This window comes from Bombus vosnesenskii, unplaced genomic scaffold, assembly GCF_011952255.1.
Source record: "Bombus vosnesenskii isolate JDL3184/JDL3185 unplaced genomic scaffold, Bvos_JDL3184-5_v1.1 scf7180000013265, whole genome shotgun sequence".
In the NCBI taxonomy this organism is placed as follows: Eukaryota; Metazoa; Arthropoda; class Insecta; order Hymenoptera; family Apidae; genus Bombus; species Bombus vosnesenskii.
In genome coordinates this window covers 6,974,342-7,001,960 of record NW_022882925.1, presented here as the reverse complement: position 1 = coordinate 7,001,960, position 27,619 = coordinate 6,974,342, and the positions used below count along the sequence as shown (strand labels likewise).

Genomic DNA, 27,619 nt, shown 5'->3' with positions numbered 1-27,619 from the left:
TCCTGAGTTTAATAACAAAATTCCCGAGTTTAATAGCAAAATTCCTGAGTTTAATAACAAAATTCTTGACTTTAATCACAAAATTTGTGAGCTTAATGGTATTCGTGAAATTTAAACATATTATATCGTATATAATAATTACAATAAAAATTTGTATTATTCTTGCGGAGAGTGAATTTTATCTTCAAATACAAATAAAAAATAAAAAGAATAAACTAGTTAAAAATTTATAACGATAATTTTACATGTGGTATTTTCTTGCTTTTTCAATTTCAGTATCATATCAGTGAACTGATTATTTATAATCAATGTGTCAAAGTTATAAACAAGGTAAAATGATTTTTAAACATTTCAATTGTATTATACGTTACTTATCGATTATCGGAACATCAACAAACTTAACAGTTAAGCGAAAAATTTCGAAAACGTGTTTATAAAATAATGAAAAAATGAAATGTTAATTAATTAAATATTATTATTTTCTAATTTGTAAGAATGTGGCAATGCAGGAAAATCAATTGTATATGTGTATTCAGCACAAAACGGAAGAAATTCTGACCTACTTATTTTTCAAATTATCTTCAAATTAGATAATGGATTCTAATATATTTTATTTAAGTGGTGTAAATTCGTTTCTTCGTTAGTAATATTTAATCTCATTTTGTAAAATGATGGAGGATTACTATATGATGATACAATAGTATCTCGATTTTAGCGGCTGAGGGAACAGATCAATAAATCCGTGCTCTTCGAAGGATGCTAGATGGCTCTTGCACCCTCTCTGCAAGGATAGTCCTGCACCCCTATTTCAGGTAAACTCGACGGCGATATTTCTTCAATCTGCACAGTCGTGCCGCATCCACCGCCGGTTGTGTACCTATCTCGCGGTCTTCAAAATACTTCGTACACGTATCTCTTTCCGATAAAAGTTCTTGAAAGTCGTATTCAAAATTAAATGTCATAGAAACGTGTCACGAATTTTGTCGCGTAATCGCTATAAATAAATTAAAGGAAGAAAAGAAGCTCTAAAGTAAATTAATAAAAAAAAAAAAAGAAAATGAAAAACGATCGCGTAAATGACAAATAATCGAAAAAATTGTTATCAGTGAAGTGTTCCTGAAAACTTTGTCATGAGATAGGAAATAATTTTATTTTTAGTCGTTTTTATATTTTCTCCCGACTCTGATATTGTCTAAGCACGTGTGTCGTTACGTTTCATAAATTTTTTATTTTTCTGTTACCGCTCGTTTATTTATGGACGACGGTACTTACTAAATCTCGTTAACACGCACAGTTTTCCCACGAGGAACGAAAGAACAACATGATTTTTACGAAATTTAAGCGCAAATTAAATATTTCGCAACTTTACAACGAATAACTAGCTTTGAGATTCGTGTGGATTATTTTGTTAAAGTGACGTACGTTTTACGGAGAGTCTTATTACTGGAATCATACTGGATATCATAAAAAGTTATTTGACGAGAATGTGTCAAGAAAGTTTCGTGGGATTTAGGTTGAAAAATATTATTTAAGCCGCGTGAATGGTGATAGCTGTGCGGAAAGTGCGAACAATTTACCCAAAATATCTGAATATTTTACCGAAAGTTTCCACGTAATATTTCTTTAAGTATGATATCCATTTTTTGTAACGCAAGAACGATAAAAAAAACGTGACCCAGAAAAGTGTGAGATCGAATACAAGTTACATGATATTCTGATGTTTAACGTGCTCATTAAATCAAAGTTCCTTACTAACAAAAGAGGAAAGGAAAAAGGGATCGAAGTTGACAGATTTTATTTAACAGGAAGATCTTCGAAATTTTATATCGACGGTCCATTGAATAATTCTTCACGCGCTGGATTATCGATTAACTAATACGCATATGAGAAAATTACAATAAAGTATTACAAATTCTAATCATCGTTTAAAACCGTTTATTGTGTGAAAAAATGACGTGATAGAATGTTAAATTTGGATGTGAATGCGCTCAAGTTCGGTATAAGGATACACGCATTTAGATGTCTTCGTGCTATCATGATATCGAAATCAAAGATGCATCAACCATATTCATCAGGGACATATTTGTCAAACGAGAGTTGCAGCAATTAGTAGCCGCTGGAAGACCAATCATGAATCGATCTATCTGCATCAGTTACGCCTTATGAGCCTTAATCCGGTAAAAGGAAGGGCGGATGATCGTTAAACCCTCTCGATATCAGCGCGTGAGGACCAAGGTAATTAAATGAAGATCGTCATAAATTTCATTAATAGCCACGAAATGCTTGTAACATCCTGTCGTATTCGAAGCCACGTGTTCTATCGATAATCTTTCTGGCTTTCAGACGAGCAAGAAACGTGATTCTTTTTTTTGTGAAATTATTATGTTCGTGGAATATTCAACTGTGACCGTAGCTACGAAATGTTGTTTCATATTCAATGACGTTTCGATGGAAATCTTTTCTTTATTCCCAATTTCTCGTTCTTTAATAAATTGGCTGGAACAAGGGTAAAAAGTACGGGAACAAGATGTATTATAAAAGAATGTATTGCACGATAATAATGTACAAATTGAGAGAGGAAGTCCCTTTGCGTTTCAATCTATGTGATATATTACATTTATATATGAAAGATACGTGGTTTTATATCGTTTTGCTGGACGAATGAAATTCTTTTACGATCTAACGTTATTTTATGGTGGAACTGACATTTTTATTCTTTAAAATAGTATAAAACACACAGAGAGAGAGAGAGAGGGAGGGAGGGAGAGAGAGAGAGAGAGAGGGAGGGAGAGAGAGAGAGGGAGAGAGAGAGAGAGAGAGGGAAAGAGTATAAAAAAGTAGTGGGCGGTAAAGTAGCATGAATTAAAAATTTTGATTCTTCAGAAGTGTAGCGAACGAGGAGGTAAAGAATGGTGGTAGTTGGACCACCATTGTTTTTTATACGCACTGCAGAGTGCAGAAATATAACTTCGAATAATAGGAACATGTAATGCATATGTAATTTTCCCATATTTTACGGTGTTATTTAAATTTAATTTAGCCAACTGAAACACAATAGACTTCTTTTGAATGTGATGATTAATTTTCATATTCCATGTTATTTAATGAACTTTATTTGTGAGATTCGTAATTTGAAATATATCGAATTAAAATTACTATATAAATTTGTAAAATTTCAATATCGTAATAGTAGAATTTCGTTATTTCTGTCTATAAATATCAAATGCGAATATATGGGATGGAGACAAAATTTATTGGATAATAACACAATATTTTTCTTATCTTTATACTCCCCCTGGCTGGATAGAATTTCATCTATCTGTTCGCGTATTTTGATGTTATATGTTACTTGTATAAAGCGAGTGGTTTTATCGTGTTTCTTGCCACTTTAGACCACTTAGCTTCTCTAATTTAATCTGATAATATTTTGAATATCCACTTATGTTGAATTTACCTATATTATTTATATTTGCCTAAGTGAGAACGGGGGCTAAATAGAACACTCTTTTTACGGAGTCACAAAGAGGGGATCGCACGTGCTCTCAACGTGACCTGAATTTCGATAAGGCATTGCTATCAGTCAAACACGACTTGAAACGGGTCAATTTTTATTATTTCTTCTCTTTTCTTTGTTCGATCTTCATCAGGAGAATTGTCAATTTTTAACTGACAAAGAGAAATTTAAAAGAATATACACGAAAATCAGAAAGTTATCGCTTTTAGAATATTTCATAAAAATATCGATTGTAATCGATATTTTGTCCATTTCGATGATTTTTGAATATGTCGTAAAAATCAAAATTTCAACAACATTTTCTTATACATGTAAGCGTCGCTGCGTCTTAGTTTTCCAGATATTCGCGAAAAGCTGTCGCTATCGGCACAGTGAATTCTGTCTATAATTGTGCTGTCCGCGACAGCGTATGAGCATTGGTTGCGGCAGCCTCACGATGGTCAGATAAAGTGACATCTAACCCAATCTTATATAAATTATAGACAAAAAATAAGAATTAGGCTTGGTTTAGACGTTATTTCATCCGGCCAATACCAACCAATACTAACGCATAAGTTGTCATGGACGCATAATTATAGGCAAAATTCACTATAGCGATATCGATAATTACCAAAATATGACTTCGTGTCGGGGAAAGAACTGTGAGAAAATGTGACATTGAACGTACATTGCATTTCATACAACTTCATGCAACAACATACAATTTACACTTTAATAGCTTTGAACGATTTTAGTTGCGTCATGTCAATAATTTATTGCGTGACGATTATTTTTAATGTGATATTGAAAAATTAGCGTTTGATTACGTAGATCAAGTTATTACTTCCTTTAGTCCATCTCGTGATTGCAAGCAACAGTCTTAAATAATTCGATTCGGATGTGACAGACGGCAAGTAATTTCATTAATTAAAAGGAACTTCTTAAAGTGTAGATGCTTTTGTGATGAATTAAACTTATTTATCTTCCAAGAAGTGACTTTATTATTTGTAACGTGATATATAAGAGCTCGGTATCAGTCTGAATAAAAACGATTGAAATCAAACGATTTCATAGAATTGTAGAATATTGTATGTTATGTTTAGCGAAATCTAATTTTAGTTTAGCTTAATGGCTCCGTGTTTAAAGGGAAGAGGAATCTATATCCAACACATTAGTCAAATTTGAAATATGGATACGAAATTTGAATCAGAACGCTTTGTGTCTCGTGTGTAATTTAAGCTCCACGTGTCTGGATAAGTAAAGCTGTTAGTCGTTGAGAGATAAAACAATTCGACTGTGCGACTAATATTGCTTACTGATGTATTAACTACTTATTGGATCAATTCAAACGTATTTCGCAGCGTAAGAAGTGTTATATTGAATATAAAATCCGTTTCTTTACAGATCGACAGCTGGCGGAAAGAAAATCATACTTGATCTTTCAAAGACACGACGTAAGAATTTATTAAAATTTCATTAATCGCAAGGAATTTTGGGGGAAATTCGTATATCAGATACACGCCATCGAATAGATTTTTCTACAAGATTCGAGAATGACTTCTAGAAATACAGAGTATTAAGTTTTTTAACTGCAATGTTTACTGACGTGATACATTTACTGTCATAGGCAAGATAAACAACAGCTTTCATATCGATCTTCTTTTAAACTAAAATGAAACTGAAATATAGGAGAAAATTGAATTAAAACTTGTTACAAGGCCATTTGTTATGATATGAACGAAAGTGATTAGAAACTCCGAGATACAGTTTCAAGATCTGCTATGATATAACTTCAACGATTTGTGGATGTGATACACGATGTTTCAAGAGATGGAGACTTTGGACAGAATAGCCAGAAATTTTTCAAACAGCTCGTACAACGAAACTCACAAACTCTTCGATGACTTTGAATATAATTTCGATCGACATCAAGTGGAGAGAATAGTAGTAGTTGTGGTGCCGATATTTTTTGGTATGATTGGTATCCTTGGACTCGTTGGGAACTGTTTGGTCGTTATCGTGGTTGCTGCGAATCCTGGAATGAGATCAACCACGAATATCCTAATTATTAATCTAGCCGTGGCGGATCTATTATTCGTCATTTTTTGTATACCATTTACCGCGACCGATTTTGTGCTACCCTACTGGCCCTTCGGCAACTTCTGGTGCAAGATGGTTCAATATCTCATCATCGTCACTGCCTACGCCAGTGTTTACACCTTAGTCCTCATGAGCCTCGATAGGTGAGTAAATTAAGAAGAAAGAGAAAAATTAGGTAATTCTCTCAAAATGCTTTCTACGGTATAGTTTCCATAAAGAAAGCGGTACGCAGAGGTAGAGACGATAATTTAGAATCACTCGATCAGGCACGGGTTAACGGAAATAGTCGAAGAAGGATACTGCACGATAAAACTCGATCCTCAACGTAAGATGTAACTCATCCTTCTATAAATATCAGCATTGTTTTCCGTTACATTTCAAGATACCGTATAGTATGCAGTGGTGCAGACTGCAGCATCATGTGCTATGTTTAGAAATGTCATACGTGCGAAAGAATCTTGATTTCCTCTCGAAATATACGATACATTCATTTTGTGTTTCGAAGAAACTTTTTGAGTCACATTACGTGCTCAGGTTTCTGATTTTATTTCTCAATTCCGTTTTCAATAACCTAGCGGCATCCATCTCCTATGTCAAATAGAATTTTCAAAGTCTTCAGTAATTGCAATGTGATCGTGACGGGATTTAGAATAATTTCTATATGATTGATAGCCTTACATGTTTGAAGAATTAATTTATGATCGCTTAAGTTTAGTAATCATTCATTTCTACAGCTGCAAGCGAAGCTATGTGTTTGATTCAGGTTTCCTTGATAGATCGCATAAATCCATTCACCTAGTATCCCTTGATAGGCTGCATAATTTGGCTTATTGGCTTAGATCCAAGTTAATTAGCATATTGATTTGCTTCAGCATTATGTATAAGACATCTTCAAAAGAGGCCTATACTGCCGTTGATACATATCGGAACTCTATAGTTGTTTTGTAGTAGTAGTAGAGAGTATTTGAATTTGGTGAAAGGGTGTACATTAATAATGAATTAAGAAGCAGCATTTGTTGACGGCGACATAATGTTGTATCTTGATTGTTACAGATACTTAGCAGTGGTTCATCCCATTTCCTCCATGTCATGGAGGACCGAAAACCACGCAATCGTCGCCATCTGTATCGCCTGGGCGATGATTTTTGCAATATCCACTCCTGCATTCATCGTCCACGGCGAGGTAAGTCACACAATCACTTCCCATAATATTGTCAAATTCATGGATTAACAATTTTCGCTTAACTCATAATATTACTAATAGTACGATATATATAACGATAGATCTCTATCAGAGTTTTATGTGATTCTTTTTATTAGTTACAATCGAACAAATGTTGAAAATTATATCGATCCAGTAAGCTTTTTCGATTCATTTCGATTTACTTCGATTCGGTTATTCGTTACCCATTGCATTAATATGTTCAATGGTCAGATTTCAATACTATGAATTCATTGAATATACTCTTTTAATGATCCAACTTGTTTATAATGCATTTCGAATCATTTGTCTATCATTCAAACGGAAACCATGATTTATTTGATATTTAGCGGGTCGGTTTGATTCATAGTCGACAGAGATTTTGAAAGGAGCCGGATTAAAATTGACAAAAAAGACAGATTAGCTCTTTAAATAATAATCCGGCAATGGTACTGAAAGATTGAAGTGAACGGGAGGAAAGTTCGCTGATGCCCCTCTATTCAGTAATTCACCTTTGAGTGTAACCACTCTAATTACTTTCGAATGAAATGGACGCAGCCAACCTTGCAACTTGTAATTATTCATAATAGAACGTTTCTCATAAAGCTTTATAAACGCAAAACCGACGTGATCGGTATCGTCGGGATCAAAGTATTATTAGAAGTCATAGCGATTTGTATCATATATTCTTTTTCAATTCTTTATTGCTGAAATCATATTCGATATATTTTATCTTTTAGCTTAACTTTATCCGCAGTTCTGTGAAATCGAAAATCATTTTTATCTCTGAATCGCTGAATTTTATTCTTCGTTCTATACTTTCTGCGATCGTATGTCCATATTCTGTTTTTTTTTTTTTTTTTTGTAAATGTGAACCCTACGAGATCATACGAAGCACTAACTTCGGATAATTTAACGTGATAATCGTATCGATTCATCGTTGAAACATATGACGCACCGGTACAGAACCGCGTTATTTGAACATGATAAGCTATGAAATTGCTAGACTAATCTGTCAACAATGTTTACCAATGTGTAATTGCCAGAAGTATTTTTGGATTACATCGCGAACGATAACCGAACACTACACATTCATGGAATACGCATCTAGATTATCGCGATTGTACGCGCTCTGCGCAAATTTCTCCAAACACGACTCATTATCGTGCATTATATGATTTTGCCCGACTCTACAAACGGAAATGGGAGAAACAACCATTCTCCTACTTGGCTGTGATCGTTCGACGATTATAGCTGCACAGTATTTTAGGTTTACGTGTATGACATGGGCCATTTGATGCGATGGGGAAATGCAGATCATAATGCGCGTTTCATACACGCGTCAAATGTACATTTCGATTGAATCACACCACAGTTTGACCAGACGAAATTGGTGGACGTGTTAAATTAATCAGAGACAATTATCTCGTTTTGGAGTAATTCAACCTCATTTTCGGACAACTATTAACATTTTCATTTTTCCATCGTTCCATAGAATTAAGAACATGCAGTGAAAAAATGTTTTACCCCTTCATGTCCAAAATTGAATATTTATTTCATATCACATATATGCAACGATTTCTTACATTTCTACTCCGCGTACACACAGAGACGCTGGCATATGGCATGTACACCATTTCAAGAATAACTATCATAGTGAAAGCATTCAAACTCATGGCATTAGCCCTTTGAGCACTAAATACTCCGGGTATGAACGTTCTCTATATATGACATGCGACTTGCTATGATCATTACTGCGAGTATGAAATCTTGTGTGCTGTATGAAATATCGATCACGTTTTACATATACGTATACACTTATGTACATTTAAGCGGTCACTTTGACTTTACTATGCAAGCCTACTACTACATACCCCACCCTCGATGCTAAAACGTATTTTTCCAGCTAGCACTATGAAAGATTTCTTTAAAGTTCCATAGATTCGAAGTAACTAAAGAAATTCTTCGTCATAAATTGAAAACGCCCGTTCTGCTGAAGTTATGTCATTTTCGATGCGAACGTGTAGTATACCTTGCCTAAACTTAAAGGAACAAAGACAATTTACTTTTTCGGTGGCGTGGAACGTGTTAAAGAAAATTTAAAAAATTGAGTCGATATTCCATACATTTTATTTCCCTGTACGATTTCGGACCAGAATTGCTCTGTTATATATGTAGATTTGCTTTAATTTCAGGACATGGATGACTTGTCGTCGGAGAACCTGACGGCTTGTCGAATCCTACCGCAATATAGTTGGCCGTTATTCCAGTTGTCGTTCTTCCTGATGAGCTATCTGCTGCCACTGACGCTGATATGTTTCTTTTACATTTGCATGCTCATCAGACTCTGGCGCACTGATCGCGTCAGCGCCGAAAGTCGACGCGGAAGAAAGCGAGTTACGAGACTAGTCTTCGTCGTCGTTGGCGTTTTCGCCTTTTGTTGGTGTCCTATACAGGTTAGTAGTGCCACGTTCTTTCGCATAACGAAATAGATGAACATCGATCAGCGTCGAATTTTGTAATATGTAACATTTTTACGATCTAACAGAAATTTCGCAGTTAAACGTATTTTCAGTATTTTGTTATTAAATAACAGATTTCTATTTTCGATTTCATTTATTCGGGACTATAAAGATATTCGTAACAATATTATTTTTTTAATACTTTAATAATATTTGAAAACATTTCTTGTGGAATGTACTACGTAACCGCGTGTAAATTCCACGGGGCTATCGTGCAATGATCTATCCGACAGATCACGGTTTTCGTATCGTATAATTCGCCGTGATATCAGTCGTAAACGGCGGCCAGAGAATTAAGTGGCAATTGCGGAGTTTGACTTTTGACGGAAAAAATTCATGAGCAAGAAAAGCAAGATGTAATCAACTGATACGCCATTGGCGCTAATTGAGATGGAAGATAAATCGCGAAAGGAAATTGCGCGGTGAAATTCGGTAATTCGGTGTATTTCGTGGCCAATACGGAATATCGGCATGAGGTTTATCGGTCGGTCAACAATGCTACTAATTTTTTAATTTTGGCTTTGTGAGATAGTTAAATTACACGAATGATATCGTTACATTTAAAGCGTGGTACAGTCCATAGAAATTTATCGATCCTTTACGAAATTTCTCTAAATTGAATGAAATAGAAAAATTCGTGAATAGAACGGTGGTTCCAAAAGAATAATTGCGTAAATAATGGTTGCGAATTGAAAATAGCGAGCGAAACAATTCTATGGAACCGCAAAAATATGTTCAGCCACCCGGTTCTATGTCAAGACTATTAAGACCAGTACGATGTTCTGTTCTTTCGCGTTTCGAAATGGAACATAATGATTTTTCATGTATCTTTCGCTTGTCTCCTATTTCATAATGAATGTTTTATGTATTTCTCACGGCACTAAATATATATCGGATATACTGCGTTTATTGAGCTTCCTGTGTAAAATATTCTCCGTTGAAAATGTATCGGCCATGCATTGAAACGCAATAGAAATTCGCCGATATGTTACAGCAGCCAGAACGAAGAGTTTATACGATTTTTATTCGATGAACGAGAAATATTGTTTTCATAGATTGTACAAATGTTTCCTATTGACTCTTATTAACTTAGCTGCTGAATTCATATCACAGAAATTGTACGTTTTTATCTGTTCAAGTATTAAACGTATATTTCTTTGACAATATTCGCATAATACCTTTACTTTGGTTCTTTTTAAGTAGGACACGAGATCAGTGAGTTAAAATTCAGCCAAAAAGTTGATAGACTATTTATTATCGGTCTTTTCGGCACTTTTAGTGGCAATATCGCCATTACAGAAATGAACTGCCATCGGTGTACCTTCTGTGACACGCAGTTAATACATATTTACACGTGTGATCGTCAATCGTTCGTTATAAAACAGATTTTTTGCTGCATTTCCATGGAAAATTTCATTCTTCCGCTACGAGCGAGCATATTTAATCCGAAATAAGTTTGAAATAATCCAAACTCTCCACGCTCGAGGATTATAATAATATCTTTTGCGTGTTTTGTTTTTTTTTTTTTACAAAAGGTAATCCTAGTGACAAAAGCATTGGATGTGTACCGATTGACATCAGCGACAATAATGGTGCAAATAGCGAGTCATATTCTGGCGTATACGAACAGCTGCGTCAATCCTATTCTTTACGCTTTCCTCAGTGACAGTTTTCGGAAAGCTTTTCGAAAAATTATTTACTGCAGACCTCGACCAGATCAAACCAGACAACTGGGACCATTGACGAAGACTACGAGAGCTGCCAGTACTGGTGACATCCTTTAGGTGAGTTTTATTTTTTCAACGTTGTTTGTTCCAAGATTTTCCTTGCTTAACTTTATTTTACATGCTATATTAAGGAGCTTTCGTTGATATGATTAAAAAGTGAGGAATGCTTATTCAATGTTTCGTACTATCTATCTTAATCACTTAAAGATCTTTAATTGAACAGACATTGAAAATTAATAATAGAGTTTGTTGAAAGATCGATTCTCTAACTAGTTTTGTAAAATTAATAATCAACAATTTTCTCTAATTAATTTTTCAAAATTGATTAGAGAATCGATTTGCTTTACTAACGCTTCTTGGTTCTCGTCGACTTCCTAGTTTCTAGATAGAGTGGTAATTCAATTTCAATAGTTTCGATATTTGTTCCGAAATTAGAAAATGCTATATAGCACTTCACGCTTTACTTCACAGTAGGATCCACGTTTGTAGAAATTTGCTTAACAATTAAAACTGTGAATAAAATTCTAAGCGGAGTTAAACTCCTAAACAAATAACCGGTTTTTAAACTATAACGCGCATATGTGCGCGCTTCTCTTTTCATGTTTCTCCTATTCTCGTTTAAAATTGCACGATAGAATTAATTACTTCGTAGGCAATTAGCTCTTCATAATAGTGAGAAAGTGAAACGCATCTTTTACCTTAGTAGCTTTTCGACCTTCCGGAAAGCTTCTTTTGTTTTATGGACGAGTCAGAGGCTTTGAAAACACCCGGCGCTACTTGTATCGCTGTAGGCGTACATCTTCAAGTTGAAAATGCAAGGCCATCGAGACTACTGTGCTCATAGAATGTCTAGGTTACACCGGCCTCGCAGCCTACTTTTCTGTTTATTTTACCCAAAATGTATCTCGGATGAAGCGCGTGATTAGAACTTGCAATCAAATACACAAGTTAGATTTTGTTACGGAGCATTGTTTGAATTTGGGAGTTACTTTTATCGTAATTGCAGATTGTGATATTTTTTGTATGTTAGGTCTCACAGTTTTACTACTTTCTATTATACATAATACACGTCGTGCACATCAAAATTCATTGCAAACATTCCGCTTCAATATCCGGAAAATAAAGTCCGGTGAACTAGTTTCTTCATTCTCCCTCTGCTATTCTCTTCCCGTCTCCTTATTCGTCTCTTGCGGCTCGTATAGAACATTTCATAGAGATATTCAGCAGTAGGGACAATGTTTTCATTTCGCGTGTTACGGATACAAAGCACATTGCGAGACATACCCTCGATAAATAAAACAAACACCGAATAATATATTTTCACTGTTTTTCTCTATTTCGCCAGCCCACGAAGTTTCTTCTTAATATCGATTTCTGTAGAAAATTCCCGCTAAGTTACAAGTGGTGGAAGCTTCAATCGACCCGTCGGGACTTAGCAAAACGCGGGAGCTTCGTTTCACCCCGCCAATCATCCAGAAGAAATAAACTCGAACGACTTGGTTCTCATTTCTTTTCACTTACTCTCAACCTCGTTCGCTTACAATCTTTATCCTTAATAATACTGCACGACATAACTTACATTGTAGAGGCTTGAATGACTGGAGGCTGTGCAATAGGTATCGGATGATAAATCACAGAAGCGTGCGCGACATCCACAGAGCGAACTGCTCCCGAAGGTTTTGCAGGATAAAGGAAGGGCAACGCGGTATATAGGAGGATGAAATTGCGAGGGTAGGGATTGGCTGAGGCGTTAACGTTCCCCAACGACATCCGAGAACGTTTGTAGAACGCCTGAATGACAGTCTTCTTATTCGACAAATAGTGCTCGTGTTATATCCATTTGCACGTTGCTCTTACTGCCTTTTACCGACGTTCATTCTCGTTGTAGAATTCTCGCTGACTTCAGTTTGAGTCAGCGTATTTTCCCTTTTTGCATCAGAAAGACGTCCGTATAATTCGTTGATCGTAAGACGAGCGTCACTTATGTAGGGATATCGGGTCACACACTGGTTTTCGCTTGTGAAATACCAAATAAAGCAGTGTGAGAGGATTGGGCTGAACGTTTCATCCTCGATTATTCACATTTTCGTATAAATTGTTTCCATGATTCTGAAATTGATAAATTTGATATCGTTGTTGTAATTATCTGCGTCAGCAGAGCTTACGAATTTATGAAATTTTCAATTGCGCTCGTAAAAATTCTTCGTATAATATTCAGAGCATTTGAGAGAGTTCGTAAAAGGGAATGAAGCGAATACTTATTCGTGGAATGTTCGATGCCTATCGTTATCAATGCTAATGCAGCTTCTCCGAATTGAGGAGACTGGAAGAACTTTTTTCATTAGACCACACGACGTCGTTTATGGCGTAGCTAACTTTCATCGAAAAAGAGGAAATGCCAAATTGTGCTGACTCGATTAACGTCTCTAAAGCGATAATTAGAACCTGATCCGCATACTGGCTGGACGAAGAGATATGGAAATAAGATTAGTCATAAAAATGAAGAAAAAAATAGCAATTCACGTTTATCGAGAAATCTTTCATTGCTACGTTCATTATCAACCTTCAACCACGTCCCCCCTTTCTTGTTAATTACATGAGATAAATGTTTTTACTAATTTTTGTCGTGTTTATTATCATAAAATTAACTTGAAATTCAATGGTTGTGTTTACCGCAATTTCCAACATTTTATTACAGTCAGATGTTTACACTGACAGATATTTTCTAAGAGTTGTAAGAGTAGGATAGGAAGAGCTTATCAGAGGATAATATCGGATAGGAATACGTAAGATCGGAGATGCGATGTACTTTAGAACGTATTCCTTCTGGAAAATCGGATTTCACCGGAGATACGCATTTTTCCTACCCATCCGGTAAAAAACATGCAATACTGTCCTTAAATAGGAGTTTTCATATATTTATACCGCGGACTGCAGATAAAGTGGCAGGAAATTCTTCGGGCGGAAAGTGGAAACGGCTAGAAAATCAGATTACGTTTACCAAAGCGGCTAGAAAGCAACGAATCCCTGCTATAAATCAGGATAAGTACAGACACTCGAAATTAGATTTCGCTGGAATCGTGTGAATTGAAAAGTGATTGTTTTAAAATACCGACAACGTTTCATTCGTAGCCTAAAATTTTCTCGTAAAATCCTCCGAAAACGTCTATAGGGGAGTTATGTTCTTTTCCAAGTATTTCCGATCATACTTTCGAGGACTGGCAGACGTTCGATCAATTCACTGAAGTATCTGTAGGGGATAGAGATTTCTTTCGTCGCAAACTTCACGAACAAATGTTTGTAAATGCGCATGTCTTTATTGTTACATTGTATTCTCAAGGAAAATCGTGATGCCTACCTCTATTATTCTGTTAGTAAAGCAAATGGAAAATTGGACACGAGACAGTGGACACATTGTATACTCTAACAACAACCATTCTGAACAAATTAACGCGAATGAAGCACATTTTTCTCGTTTTATATGTTCATTAAGGAGTTAATGTACCTACAAGGTTCCTTCAATGTTCCTTTATACACCGCGTTCAAAACTTTGCCACGTATTTTATGAGGTTTCCTTCGCAACTATTAGGTAAAAGTCAATACCTCTTCGTTTTTCAAAGAAGATCGATGTAAGCGTTAGTGATATAGTTACCAGTGGATGGTATACTAAATATGTTTAAGGGACATTACTAAGACTTCAAAAACGATGAAGTTTTGTGCACAAGCTAATTAAATTCTATATTCTATAGTAACGCAAACGATGAAGTTTTGTGCACAAGCTAATTAAATTCTATATTCTATAGTAACGCAAACGAACGAGTTTGGAGCTTTTTTCCCTTTTATTGAAATTTCATGTCGTGAAGTATTTAGGAAAAAATTACAGAAAAATAAATCGATAGAAAATAAATCAATATTTTATATTTTTATAAATCAATATTATTATAACGTATTTTTTTTTTATAACTATGCTATATCCTCCGTCAGAAGTTTTATGAGATACATGTACCTAATACGTACGTATCATTTATCATCGTGAAGTATTTAAAAATGATCGAAAGATCGGTGACGGGAAGGTCGGTAAAAAGTAAATAAGTTGGTAATAAGTTGGTTTGTTGAACGATATTTCTATTTCAATTTGTTACATCCATCTGTGGAGATTTCGTTATATCCAACACGTATCAAAACATCCGTGTGATGTAACAGAATCGAATCGAATTCCCCTTCCCTGGTTTCAACAAGAAAATTTTTCTATTATACAATCTTGTCTTGTGGCGGAGGATGGAGGAAAATATTTGCGTTTAGTCAGATAGGTAGGATGGAGTAACCCAACGAGTAAAGAAGAAAGAGTAGACGGAAATGAAATACAAAGATGGAACGATACAAGATGACTTTTACGGTGATGAAAAGTTTAGCATGGAAAGATTGTTAACCCGATTATACTCGAAAAGTTGCTGCTATCGTTGCTTGAATTAATTTTTCACATGACTTCCCTTTCGTAATTTCTTTGAGTATTTTTTCAGAAGTTTTACCTCGCAGCTTTTCTTTATCAATTTCTCATCAAGCGTCCTGACATTTAATATTTGAAAAGTAGATTTTCTTCATCTTAGGTTGCAACACGTAAAACGTCACTTTAAACAACGCAGAATTTTTACCTAGGTCGAAGTATTTTCCTTCTCAGAATCATTATGTATTCTGTTTGCTACAATATGTGTACGCACGATATCGTTTCGGATGTATTCTCCTCGAAGTAGGGGGAAAGAAAGAAAGAAGATGGTAAAATGGAAATTTCGCGTCATAGATCATTTTGAAACGTTCAAAGCTAAACGAAACCGGTTATAGGAAACGCGTCATTTAGAAAGATTTATCGAACGCGTCCGCATATTATGAATACCTAATTTCTTGATTTCCGAAGCCTAAATCGATTCCTTTCAAGCCTTGATACTAATATGGCTCGTATATCACTTACACCTAAGAAATATTGGTCGAATGGAATATAGTGGTGGAAGCAATATCGTTATTCCTTTATCAGAGCTTATCAATTGCTTTTGATTGATTGTGTGGAATGAACAGAATGGGAAAGTTAGAAAGAGTCGGTTCTCATAGATGGTTGAAGGGTACGTTGCGAAATACCAGGTCAACTTTCTGCAATTCTACTTTTGAATCCACGAGTAACAGATAATAAGCCCTGGCGAAGGGGGATAAAACCGGGTGTGAGGAGTGGAGGGAAGAATGGTACTAATTTTAGAAGTGCTGTTCGCCGGTATCTTGGACTTTTCACGAAAGGAACGCGGGAGAATCCACCCATTCGTCTCTTATCTGTTTTGTGTCCGCAGTTCCTTTCGTTCGAATTATCTTTTGACCATTTTCAGTTCATTATTCTCTATTATATATCTTTTAGACGGGAAAGTCAGTTGCTACAAATATACCCCACTACTCATTTATTTATATAACTTATAATATTTAGAAACTATACGTATAAAATAAAGTTCTCAATTTTCTAATTAAATTACGTTTCGTCAAAAATAAGCGTTGGGTTACCTAAACTTCTACTATTTTATCAACAAATTCTTCATTAATTTTTATTTATGTAGCAAGGTAACTATCGAATGTTATAACGCAATGTGTCGAGGGTTGTATTAGGCCACGTTTGTGTCACGGTCAAGAACAACCACTGTTTTTGAGAAATACATTTTCAGCGCCACTCAGTGGCAGTACTCAGATGGTACTAGATGGCGAGTAATTTAACGGATTTGTAGTAGTATGTATTTTTAACTTCTCCACAGTAACTTTCCATAGCTCAATAGCCGTGACCTTATCATAAACCTTGGCGTTTCGGAACGCTCATGCTCACGATTAGCCTAGCGGTTCTTGCGACATAACTCAGACCCATTCGAACATTTCACAGGAGTGTTCGTTCCATCGCTTCGACGCACACCCTCACACAACACTGGGTCTAGGTCCCCCTTCCAAAGACACAACGTGCAAATTTTTAGATAGTGTCGTACAGAATTTCAGGAATCAACGAAATCACATTTACGAGAGTTGGCTCGCCATCTACTCAATTGCACAAGGATCACACCGGAATAAGCAGAATTGGTTTATATTATCCTAATTTACGAGGATATATATATTTGAGTATATATAGTTTCCTAAATTAGGATGAAGTTAGAAAAAGTATAAGCCATATACAGGATTTTCAGAGTGCTAGTATCACTGTAAACTATAACATTCGTGAAAATATATTATTCGGTGAAATAAAACGTTTAGTGGAAAAACGGTAAAATCTTCAATTTATTAAACGACTCAGCATATTTTCATAATTACCAGCCTTTGAAACGCATTTCGTGGTTAGAAATCTGAGTACTGAGACGACGGTAACTTCCGTTTAATCGCACGAATTATTCGCATTTCGCTGGTTTCATCGATTGTTTAAATATTTCCACCGAACAGGTAGCGACTGTTTCCCTTTCATGTTCGAGCAAAATGCAGTCGATGAAGTCGACAAAGAGAGATCGAGTTAAGAAAAGAAATGGAAGAGAAAGAAAAAGAGAAACGGAGCAAACGAAAGGAGAAATAAATAGACTGCTCGGAGTAGACGACATCAGATCCTCGGCCACTTTAATTTCTCTCGAGTTATTTCCACGATTACGGCACCAACTCGATTTACTTATCTGTGAAACAAATTTCAGAGCTCCGCTCAAGCAATATTATGTCGAAGGATCTTGTAATTGTACCGCGTTATCGAGACGTCGTAGTGATCTTCGCAAATTGTCTTTCGAAGATTTTTATTTAAGAATGTATTCTGTATTCTACGTCTGTTCTTCTAAAGGAGTACGTTCGAGGATTTATACTGCTACCAATTCTGATTATTTCTCTCCAAAATAATTTGTGTACGTTATCGCAATACGGACGAACGTATGTGTAAAAACAGGCGAAAAATCTCGTACAGATTTTTCGTAAAATAGCACCGAAAGAGGCTTTAAACACGCGTCGACGATAGAATACTTTTTCAATTTAAACTTGTTTGGCAAGGTAACGTGTTGACTTTTCTAAATTCCTTGACATTCTCGAGATCTACGAGCGCTATTAGTCTATAAAATACTGTTTCACTTTGAAACCCGAAAGAGGCGGAATCACTGCTGGAGTCAAGTTGCATGGCAACATTCGGGGCGCACTATCGGTATTTTTAGCTGCTTGGGAGAAATTTGTCTCAGAAAGTGATAAGACGGCATGGATTTGGCTGCAAATATCATTGCGTGACACCATAGGGGAATATATATACGTTGCCTTATTTTCGCTGATATCCTCTTGAGAAGTGCGAAAGTAGACAAATTTTTATCGTGTCGCGCAACTTTTCGTATAACATCGCGGCTCGCGCGCTAATAAAACACTCTGAATATGCTGGATATCGTACCGCGATACATAAACGCGTTTACCCATAAATTTTGTCCAAATGCTATTCCGTCTGTTGATTTGTCTCGTCTCGTTTGAGGATTTAAGGATCGTCAGCGATAGCGCGAACTTGTAAAGCTTTAATACACGGCACGTTTAAGCCCTTCAGTTTTAAAGCGAGTCTTTTCCTTTGTCGCAAATGAGATTTAGGGAAGATGAAAATGAAATGAGGAAATGAAGGGATTTCTTAATCCATTAAATCTCGCCGCTCTCGATCAAAGACACTATTACTTCCCTTCCGGAGAAGCAGATTCTTTCCATCTACCGTGCATTGTTCAAGTTTATCTTTTGACAGGGACAAAGGAGAATTTAATACAAAAATGTTGTATCGGAAAAACTGATAATCGCGTATCGTAGCCGAAGAAAACATGAAATTAACACTCAACTATTCTTCGAAATTTTGAAACTCCGTTGATTGTGTTAAAATCGAATTCAAGCTTATCGTTTATTCTAGTCTGTTATATCTTCTCTCTACGTAATCGGAACATTATATCGTGATTCCAAATCGAAATCAACGAATTCAGCAGAGCACATGCCGTAAATCATAGTCCTGCTCGGAACCATAAGCACCAGCACGATTTTTCTCTGCAATCGACAGCTATTATTACGTTTATGACTGAATAACGTCGGTCTGTGATAGCTTTGCGTGGAACGATTCACCAAGCATATCACAGTTTCGACAAATTAATGTGGAAATCCGGCTTAGTTTTTTCGTCCATGCATCCCCTCGTTCTTCGTTCGTGCATTTTTATTCCGATGAAGTTTGAAGGCTGTTGCTGCGAAACATAAACTCGCCGCGTTATGGATCTATCCATCGCCGTGCTTCGACTACCACAGATTACTGGCCTGTTCTATAATCCTGCCCCCCCCCCCCTCCTCCCCGACAAACGACTATAGCTAGCTACTATGCCTCTCAACCGCTTCGTTTTCAGATAAATAATTGCGGAACCTCGTGGAATGTCGGACCAACATTTAGATAATTCCAAACAACAGTTATGGTTGATATTACGTTCGAAACGAATACAAACGTTAAAACCTTGCGTCTATTTTGAATGGTTATATTCGAATGGTTAGTTTAGTCTATAAACCGGGTTGATGAACGATATGCCTTAAACTGAATAAAATATTAGGTCATCCCATACAAGTACAGTTTTTAAATAAAATGAAATTTAGAAGACATACGAACATAAATATCTGATTTACATATTTTAGTTAATATGACGTTTCGAAAGATTAATACTTAGATACTTGGAGATACGTACATAAGTGAATGAATTTATTACACTTTTAGTTTCAAGCGAGAAAGATGTTGTAAATCTCTGTATCGTAACTATTTTCCTGTTATATCAGTGATTTTCAGTCTTGTTAAAGATAGATAAATCGTATAAATCATCGTTGGGCGCTGGAACTTCTACATTCGTATCTCTGTCTACATTTGTTGATCTTATAAATTCTTAAAATAACTTTAACCGTAATAGAACATTCCAACTCGACGCTTGTGTTACACCGTATCCGTTCTTTGGATTGTTGTTATCGCATAGTTCGTCTACCTTGCACAAAAATATAAACGTCATTTGCTCGAATGCCTGAACCTCCTACAGAGTGTTTAGTCATTTATTTTGGTCATTTACTTGTACAAGCTATCTTTTATTTCGCGCGAACATCCCTGTCTACGAGTTCGCTCCTATTTTTCTACTCCGTTTATGAATTTTGTTCACGAAGCAGAAGAAACTGTTATATTAGTCTATTATATCTTGACTTCCCAGTCATTCTCGATCAAATGTAAATATACAAAGTGAAATATCCGAAGGAAAGTAATCGATATTTAGCGAAAGAAATGAATTTCTACTTAGATTCTATTTATTTGTATTGCGAAATAGACGAATTTATAACTAAATATCCGCAGTCTGTATGTGTATACTAATCCGAGATTTGAATTATTATGCTATCGTAGTTTATATGTCACAGACGATAGTAAGGGATAAAATTCTCGCGATAGTTGAGAGACGGAAAGAGATTCGTGTATTGCTATAGCACTTTCAAATTGTCGATAAAGCTATACGATTCGGTCATTCGAATTTTATGAGCTTCACGCCTTTGCCGAAATTACACAGCTAAATAGACAACGCGCTTTAATCAAACCCGCATGAGAGGATATAAAATACAACATGGGATCGATATTTGAACGCGATGCGATGCGATGCGTCGTGTCGCGCTGCGAAAACTGTGATCTGTTTTCACGGCATCTCATTGCAATCGTGATAAACTCGTATTACGATCAAAATTTTATTAAGCACAAAATGTCAGTACGTTCGGAAGAAATCCCATTTCGCGTTCATAATTTGTTTTATGCACTGATTTATTTACGTTTGACGTAAACTAGTAACATATGGCATATAGTTTACTTCTACGCTTCCGTGCAAAGAACAATATTGTTAGAGGATATCGTCAACGTGTACACAGTATCGATTGCGGTTTATGAAACTATGTACCAATTGACCAGCATCATTTTCTCTTTTCTCGCGGTGCTCATCAATTTTGTGTCAACACGATCCATCAAACTAGCGATCAATGGCAAACGCGATTAGTCTCGATTGAGTTTGCTCGTTTAATTTCATCGTATTTTGTCGCATAGCAGAACTCCACTTATACAAATTGCATTTATCCGAACGAAATTTTAGTTAATGCCCGATTAACTGAAGTTTTGCTGCTTCAATTCATTCGTTCAATCCATCTGAACACGAGCTCCTATTATGTGAACGAAAAATAATAGGTAGTTGGTGATATATAAACTATTTGTCCTATATAAGCGAAGTTCTATTGTACTAATATTCGACATAAAAACCATAAATTTAGAATTTTATTTCATGTTACTTTTTATAATTAGTAACGCAACATTTTATAACAGTTACTTTAAAAATTCTGTTCATTAATTACAAAAAGTTAAAAATTATGTTCATTAATAGTGAAAGAATGTTAAGAACGTTTTAGGAAGCAACGTGTTTCGTTCTCATTTTCAGTTAGCTTTATATATCTTGCATCTCGATTTTATTCCATCTTACCAAAGTTTCCTAACGAACGGGCGGTCTAGCAATTAAATTAACGCTTTATGACTTACTCTCTGAGTTTTGTAATTACAGGAATTTCACCTGTACATCTCTTAACTTATATCAAAGTTGCTGTTCAGTCACTGGTATTCAGTTTATTATCAGCTTGGCGACTATTTCGTAATATGATGCGCGTCGTAGAAATTAGAACTAGGAATATCATCGTAAATATTGTAACTCTACAAACTTCCAACACGCTTTTTCACTGAAAGCTTTCAAACAAAAAATGGCAGCGCTAGAGAAAAGATCGCTAATTCCATAAATTTCCCATACTCTACTTCCGTCTTGTCGAGTGAGTCAGCGCTTTCTCCCGTTTTTCGTAGTCTTTGTTGTTGATTTCCGTACATTTCGGAAGCACATTGTCCGGAGCGTCGAGTAAAACGCATTAATGAAGAGAAGGGAAAAAACATATTACGGGCGCCCTAAATTCCCAAATTCTTGGCGAAGCTTTAATAACAACGTTCCTCATCCTCGCGGATTTGCACACTGAACCAGCAGGTGTCAGCAATCTTTCGCGTTGTTTAATTTTTTCCATGGCATCTATAAAACACCGTTAACATGGAAGTCGTAAAAGAAAATTACGGTGTAATCTCCGCGTTGTGCAAAACGTAGTGAACATATTACGCAGCAATACGAAATCGTTTTCTAAAACAAACGTCCTACTTTTTATGGTTTATTTCTATTACGACCACGAAGCATTTGCTGATTGTAACTGCAATAATAAACCAACTTACGGATGTTCCATTGCATTCTTGGGCTGCGAATTGGTTGTATGTTCTTCGTCGATTTCTAACTTTCGTCGTCTTCTGTTTTGTGTCGGAAAAGAATTCATTTTTGAAGAAGGAAAGGAGCGTTTCTATAAACATTTGTTTCAAAGTTCGTTCTAAATGTTTCGAAGTACTGCGTTTAACAATGCCGAAGATCTTCTGATATCTGATATGCAGTATTTTCTGAGATTTTACCTCGCAATGTCGGTTGAAGACACCACATAACTCTTATATGATGAAAGTTTGTTCCAATTTCACGCAGCATTGTCGACATGTTGGAGAAAACCGAGGAGAGCGTTTGTCTTCTAAATTGCAGATATTACGACTCAGCGTAGGAAAATGGTTTGAAATCAATTTCGATCCATTGGATGTTTTCATTAATAAGATCAGAGAACAAAGCGAAGGACAGAAAGGTACATAGAAGAGATTAAACGTGATCATATTTTAGCCCTTGGTCATTAATCTCGTGAACAGTGTAAGATCCATTCTTACCTAGTTCCATTTTTTAGAGTGAAATTTCTCGATGTAATAAAACTTACAGTTGATGAAATTGAAGAGGAAAAGGAAAAATGAGAAGCCTGTTCATCGTGAAATTGCTTGAGTATAATCACGACGTAAATGTTTCATAAATTTTGTTGCGCATTTGTAGAACATATCCGTTGATAGTCGTAACATCTGTGTGAGTATTATTTTATTTTTTATCGGAAGTTATGTTCTTGTTTCACGAAAAAGCTGAAATATATTCTGTCTCTAATAGTATTATTCTTAATAAATTCTGGAAGCTTACAAAAATTTGCAGTCCTCTCCCATTAATCTTCCCCGAACGTATTATTTGTGAAAAAAAACTCCGTCTATTCTTAGCTATTAACATACAATATCAATAAGTTTAGCTATATGCTCGTTCTCCTGTGACGTAACACGAATAAATTAAACCTAGGAACTTGGCTGAACATTCAGAGAGAGAGAGAGAGAGGGGGGGGGGGAGAGGAGAGAGAGAGAGAGAAAGAAAGAGAGAGATAAGGATTATAAATGTTTCCCTTAATGACGTCGTTTTCATTTTATAAAACTTATAGGAAGCTATAAGCAGAAGGAAGCCAGAAGAATGTTATATTTCATGCACGTTTTTGCCCGTGCTTATGTTATGTATGCGTTTAAATTATCGGAGAATATTACGGAGTATGCGCGTACATGCTCTATAAAGCGTATAATTTGCTAACAAGATCCAGGCAAACTCTCTCCTCAACTCAGAGTAGCCAAAATGAACAATTTGCAATTTTTCAAAGAGAATTTTATAGATTTACAACGGCGCACTCTTGGCTATCGGAACAAGATTAGCGAATAATACTATAATATAATAATAGGATTACGTAGATTTTTGCCTCTTGTTTTAAAATTTCTTCGAAATACTATGCCGATTGGTAATGGTTATTTCGCTATCGAGACAATCTCAATATCTCTGGATGGGACCATTCTCCTTGCACTGATAAGAAAATGTTTCTGTATACGGTTGCGCAATCAGTTGGTGTAATATTACTACGGGGAACTGTTTCGAGAGCTTTCCGGTTGGCAATCTGAAAATTCGTAACGTGTAGAAGTAATTTGATCGTTGGGAATCAAAACATTTACAAGATGTATAAATAATTCAACCGCGTTTGATTTTACAAGAACGAGCTAAAATATAACAAATATAATACAAGTGGTCTATAATGATCGATGAAAAATATTTCCAGTTCTTGAAAACGAATATTTGTGATATTTTTTCGATATGTGGTGTTATAGTAATGTTACGGGAAATACGATATTGGTTTTTTACAGTTCACTGGTCTGTACGAGTTTTTACCTAACGAAAAATTATTCCCACGCCAGATTTTGCAAGACCGCATGTCGAAATTCGATTACATTATAGAAGCAATGGAACGTGTATATACTAATGAGGTGGGCATGTACTTATCAATGATAAATCATATTTCCGTAGATGAATGAATGGCCTATAATTCACATACTTGTGGTATCACGCAAACGTCATTTCCTAGTATCAGTGCAGTCTGCTACTGTACATCTTTGGCTTTATGTAGATACTGATTTATCTTATAGCTACGTATTATCAGTTTTACCAACCTATGTCGCTGTCAAGCTCCATGGGCATCGTATATCACTCGAATTCAGCTTGCGAATGCGAATTACGAAGCAAAAGGTGTTAAGCGATTCTACAATTTCCTACAATTTCATAATAGAAATAATTAATATTAAACTAATTTTTACTAGAATAATTTCCTACAATTTCATGATAGAAATAATTAATATTAAATTAAACTTTTATTAAAATCATTAATATCAAGTAATATATCATATAGAAAAAAGCTTTGTTTCTAAATATTCCAAATTTTTGAAACAATTTATATGAAAATATTTTGAGAACAAGGCTTAATGAATTTTTGTTTTGATATTTCTTCCTCTACGTAAATAAATCTGTCTTTAGCAAAAACGTAACGAGCAAGTGATAAAAGGTAGCCTCGCTCTCCAGAGTGGAATAGTCTCGAATTACTTATAGTTCCTTCCTGAGCATCATGAGACTTCATCTGTGAAAGCGTCTTTGTTTGGAGCAAATAGAGTCGGTGGGAAGGGAACGCACCGAGGTGGTCGTGATCGTAAGAAGAGTACACGAATTCACATGGAATTAACGTCGAATGGGGAAAACTAGGGTGACGCTTAATGGAAAGTACTTGTACTTAGGTTGCCCATACAATGAGTCATCGACGATACCTAAAAATAGATTAAGACGCTCAACTTGCCTTTCCAATTTCCGGGTAACATTGTTTCTGTATTTAACTTACTTTCCTGGAGTCCTTGATTAAAAGTTTCGCGACAAATAAAATCTCTATTAACCAGTCCCTTCTGTAACTTTAAATACTACGATTAGAGAGCTCTAAATGACGACCAACTAAGAATAATTAAAACAGACTACTCGACGAGAAATGTGGAATAAAAATATTTTCCATTTTCTTCATAACCGACAATTTAAAAATCTTTCCATTCCTAAACTACTTTACCGATTAATTCCTTCCAAACATGCGTAAGAAAGTCATCCATAGAAAACTTTATACATTTATCATGAGCAATTAACCTAGACAACATGACATATTGTCACGAGGATCGTAAAGATACTCCCTTCGTTGGGATTAAGAACCGCTGGATACCTCAGAAACGATTCTTCCCCTATCCGTCTTTATGGACACGTATTTCTTCGAAATTGATATGAAATACGTTATCAAAGTGTCTTAGTTGATGGCCCTACGTCACTCAGAAATCCATCGCCATCCAATATTAATTAAAGAAATGTTTAGAGCTTGGCCGCGAATAACGTGACGTTCTCGTACCATCCGACCGAAATTCTCGCAATGTTTCCACGTTATAATTCTGGGTTAGGAGGCTTACCAAAGTAGGCCGAGCTGTGAAACCGGTGGAAACTTCACTCGTCAAGTAAAAGAGGGCTGCCATTCTCTTTTTGCCTCCTCATCTCTGTCGTATCGTACGCTTGCCTCCACTTTCCTTTTTTCTTTTTTTTTTTTTTCGTATCTTTAGCTCTTCTCTCTCTTGGCTTGTCTTTCTTGCACTTTCTCGTCATCGATCTGTGTACCCTTCATCGAGTCTGCCCATTTTCGTCGTCGCTTACGAACTACTTTACTGAACACGTCTGCGAAGATGGTCGCTTAAAAATTTCACAATCGTTTCCCTTTTCTTATCGAAACTGAAGGTACTGGATATTCGTAGTCCTCGCGGCTCTCCTTCGATCCTTATTCCACACTAATGGATACATTATGCAGATTAAATTGCTTTATGATATCTTTATGATTTTTATATCAAATAGAATGGACTGCGTCGTGAAACGAAGTAAAAGGCAATCGCCTATACAAAAATTAACGAAGAGTGCGGAGTAACAATTTTTAGCAGTGTATATGGCAGAAGATTTGCAAAGTTAACTTTCACGCAGTTAATTTACAAGTTGCAGGACATATTTTTATTTTGAGAAGCAATTACTCTGCTATTAGATTCAACAATACTCGCAGTTGTAGCAACTTTGTTAATTTCCTTGCTTCTTGTTGTTGTATTATTACTGTTTCAGGTCACAAATATTTCGACGCCGGATTCGTCGTTCTGTAACAAGCACTAATTGCGCCGATTTTACATCGAAATTAAAGGATATCGCCGGTATTCGATATTCGATATTATACAGGATAGTTATCATGTGAACTGGAACGTGCATTCGTGTCGTTTAAGCGTGACGTCCGTTTTGCGAAACAATTACAACAGCGATGTATCTTCAATCTTCCTAATTAACAAACTCGATGACTGTGTCGATCGCGTGACGTTGCTCGATTTTTGGAGCAATCCTATCGTATCGAATGTTCCATAGATTCGTAATTAAGCATGTTTTTTTCTCGTGTGCTGATGGTAATAAATGTTTTATATAGACGTAAACAGCGTGCGAAGTTTACGCTTACACTGTGAACAAACTTTGTACATAGCAACGCTTGTAAGGTAATAACGAGAGTACGAGTATAAATAGTAACATTAAGTGATGAATAGGTTCGACGATAGTTACTAATCTAGATTTAGAGGACAAAGAAACAGCTTATCGTTTGTTCTGTAAAGAAGAATTTAAAAAGAAAGGAACGAAAGAGCTTAACGACGCGGCTGATAGAAAGATGTCGATGTTTAAATTATTATAAAAATTTTAGGTTACGTAATTTCGAGAGGAAGCTTTGCTGAAAATTCGCGGATCGTGGTAGATAAGCCCCTGCCCATCCGCGAGCCAAGCGCGCAAAGAAATACACATTTTGAAAGTAACTTAAACGACGATATGAGATTTTCCTTTCTTTTCCAGTGGATCGTCGTAGATTTTAAGAGTTCTAGGTTTAAGAACACTCGAGATTTCGTGGAGAGTTGTCCTGATACAAATTGTAAAGTACATATATCAATAAAGGCGCTCATGTAATACAAAGAAGAAATTGGATTTTGTAATCATTTCTCTTGTTCACCTATTCTAGGCGACGATCTTCCTTTATCCTGTAATTTTTAGATCCTGTTATTCACGAGAATCAAGATTTTATATATGTTTTAGCTCAGTCTTTTACCTCGTTTTTAATTTATAACTATAATTTTGTCAGTATTATTTGTTATGACTTTAGAATAAAAAGTTTCTATCTCATTTTGTCTGTTTTATATCCATTTTAAGATGATCTATCTTTT

General features: G+C 35.8%; 1 protein-coding gene across 1 annotated transcript; it reads left to right on the top strand.

The window, feature by feature from the left end:
• Nucleotides 1-1,045: 1,045 nt before the first annotated feature.
• Nucleotides 1,046-27,378, top strand: LOC117243442 (allatostatin-A receptor). Its single transcript, XM_033510944.1, has 6 exons — nucleotides 1,046-2,235; nucleotides 4,898-5,736; nucleotides 6,647-6,776; nucleotides 8,990-9,250; nucleotides 10,852-11,100; nucleotides 26,493-27,378. The coding sequence occupies exons 2-5, from the start codon at nucleotides 5,312-5,314 to the stop codon at nucleotides 11,098-11,100; spliced, it is 1,065 nt and encodes a 354-aa protein (XP_033366835.1). The 5' UTR covers nucleotides 1,046-2,235; nucleotides 4,898-5,311; the 3' UTR covers nucleotides 26,493-27,378.
• The last annotated feature ends 241 nt before the right edge of the window (nucleotides 27,379-27,619 follow it).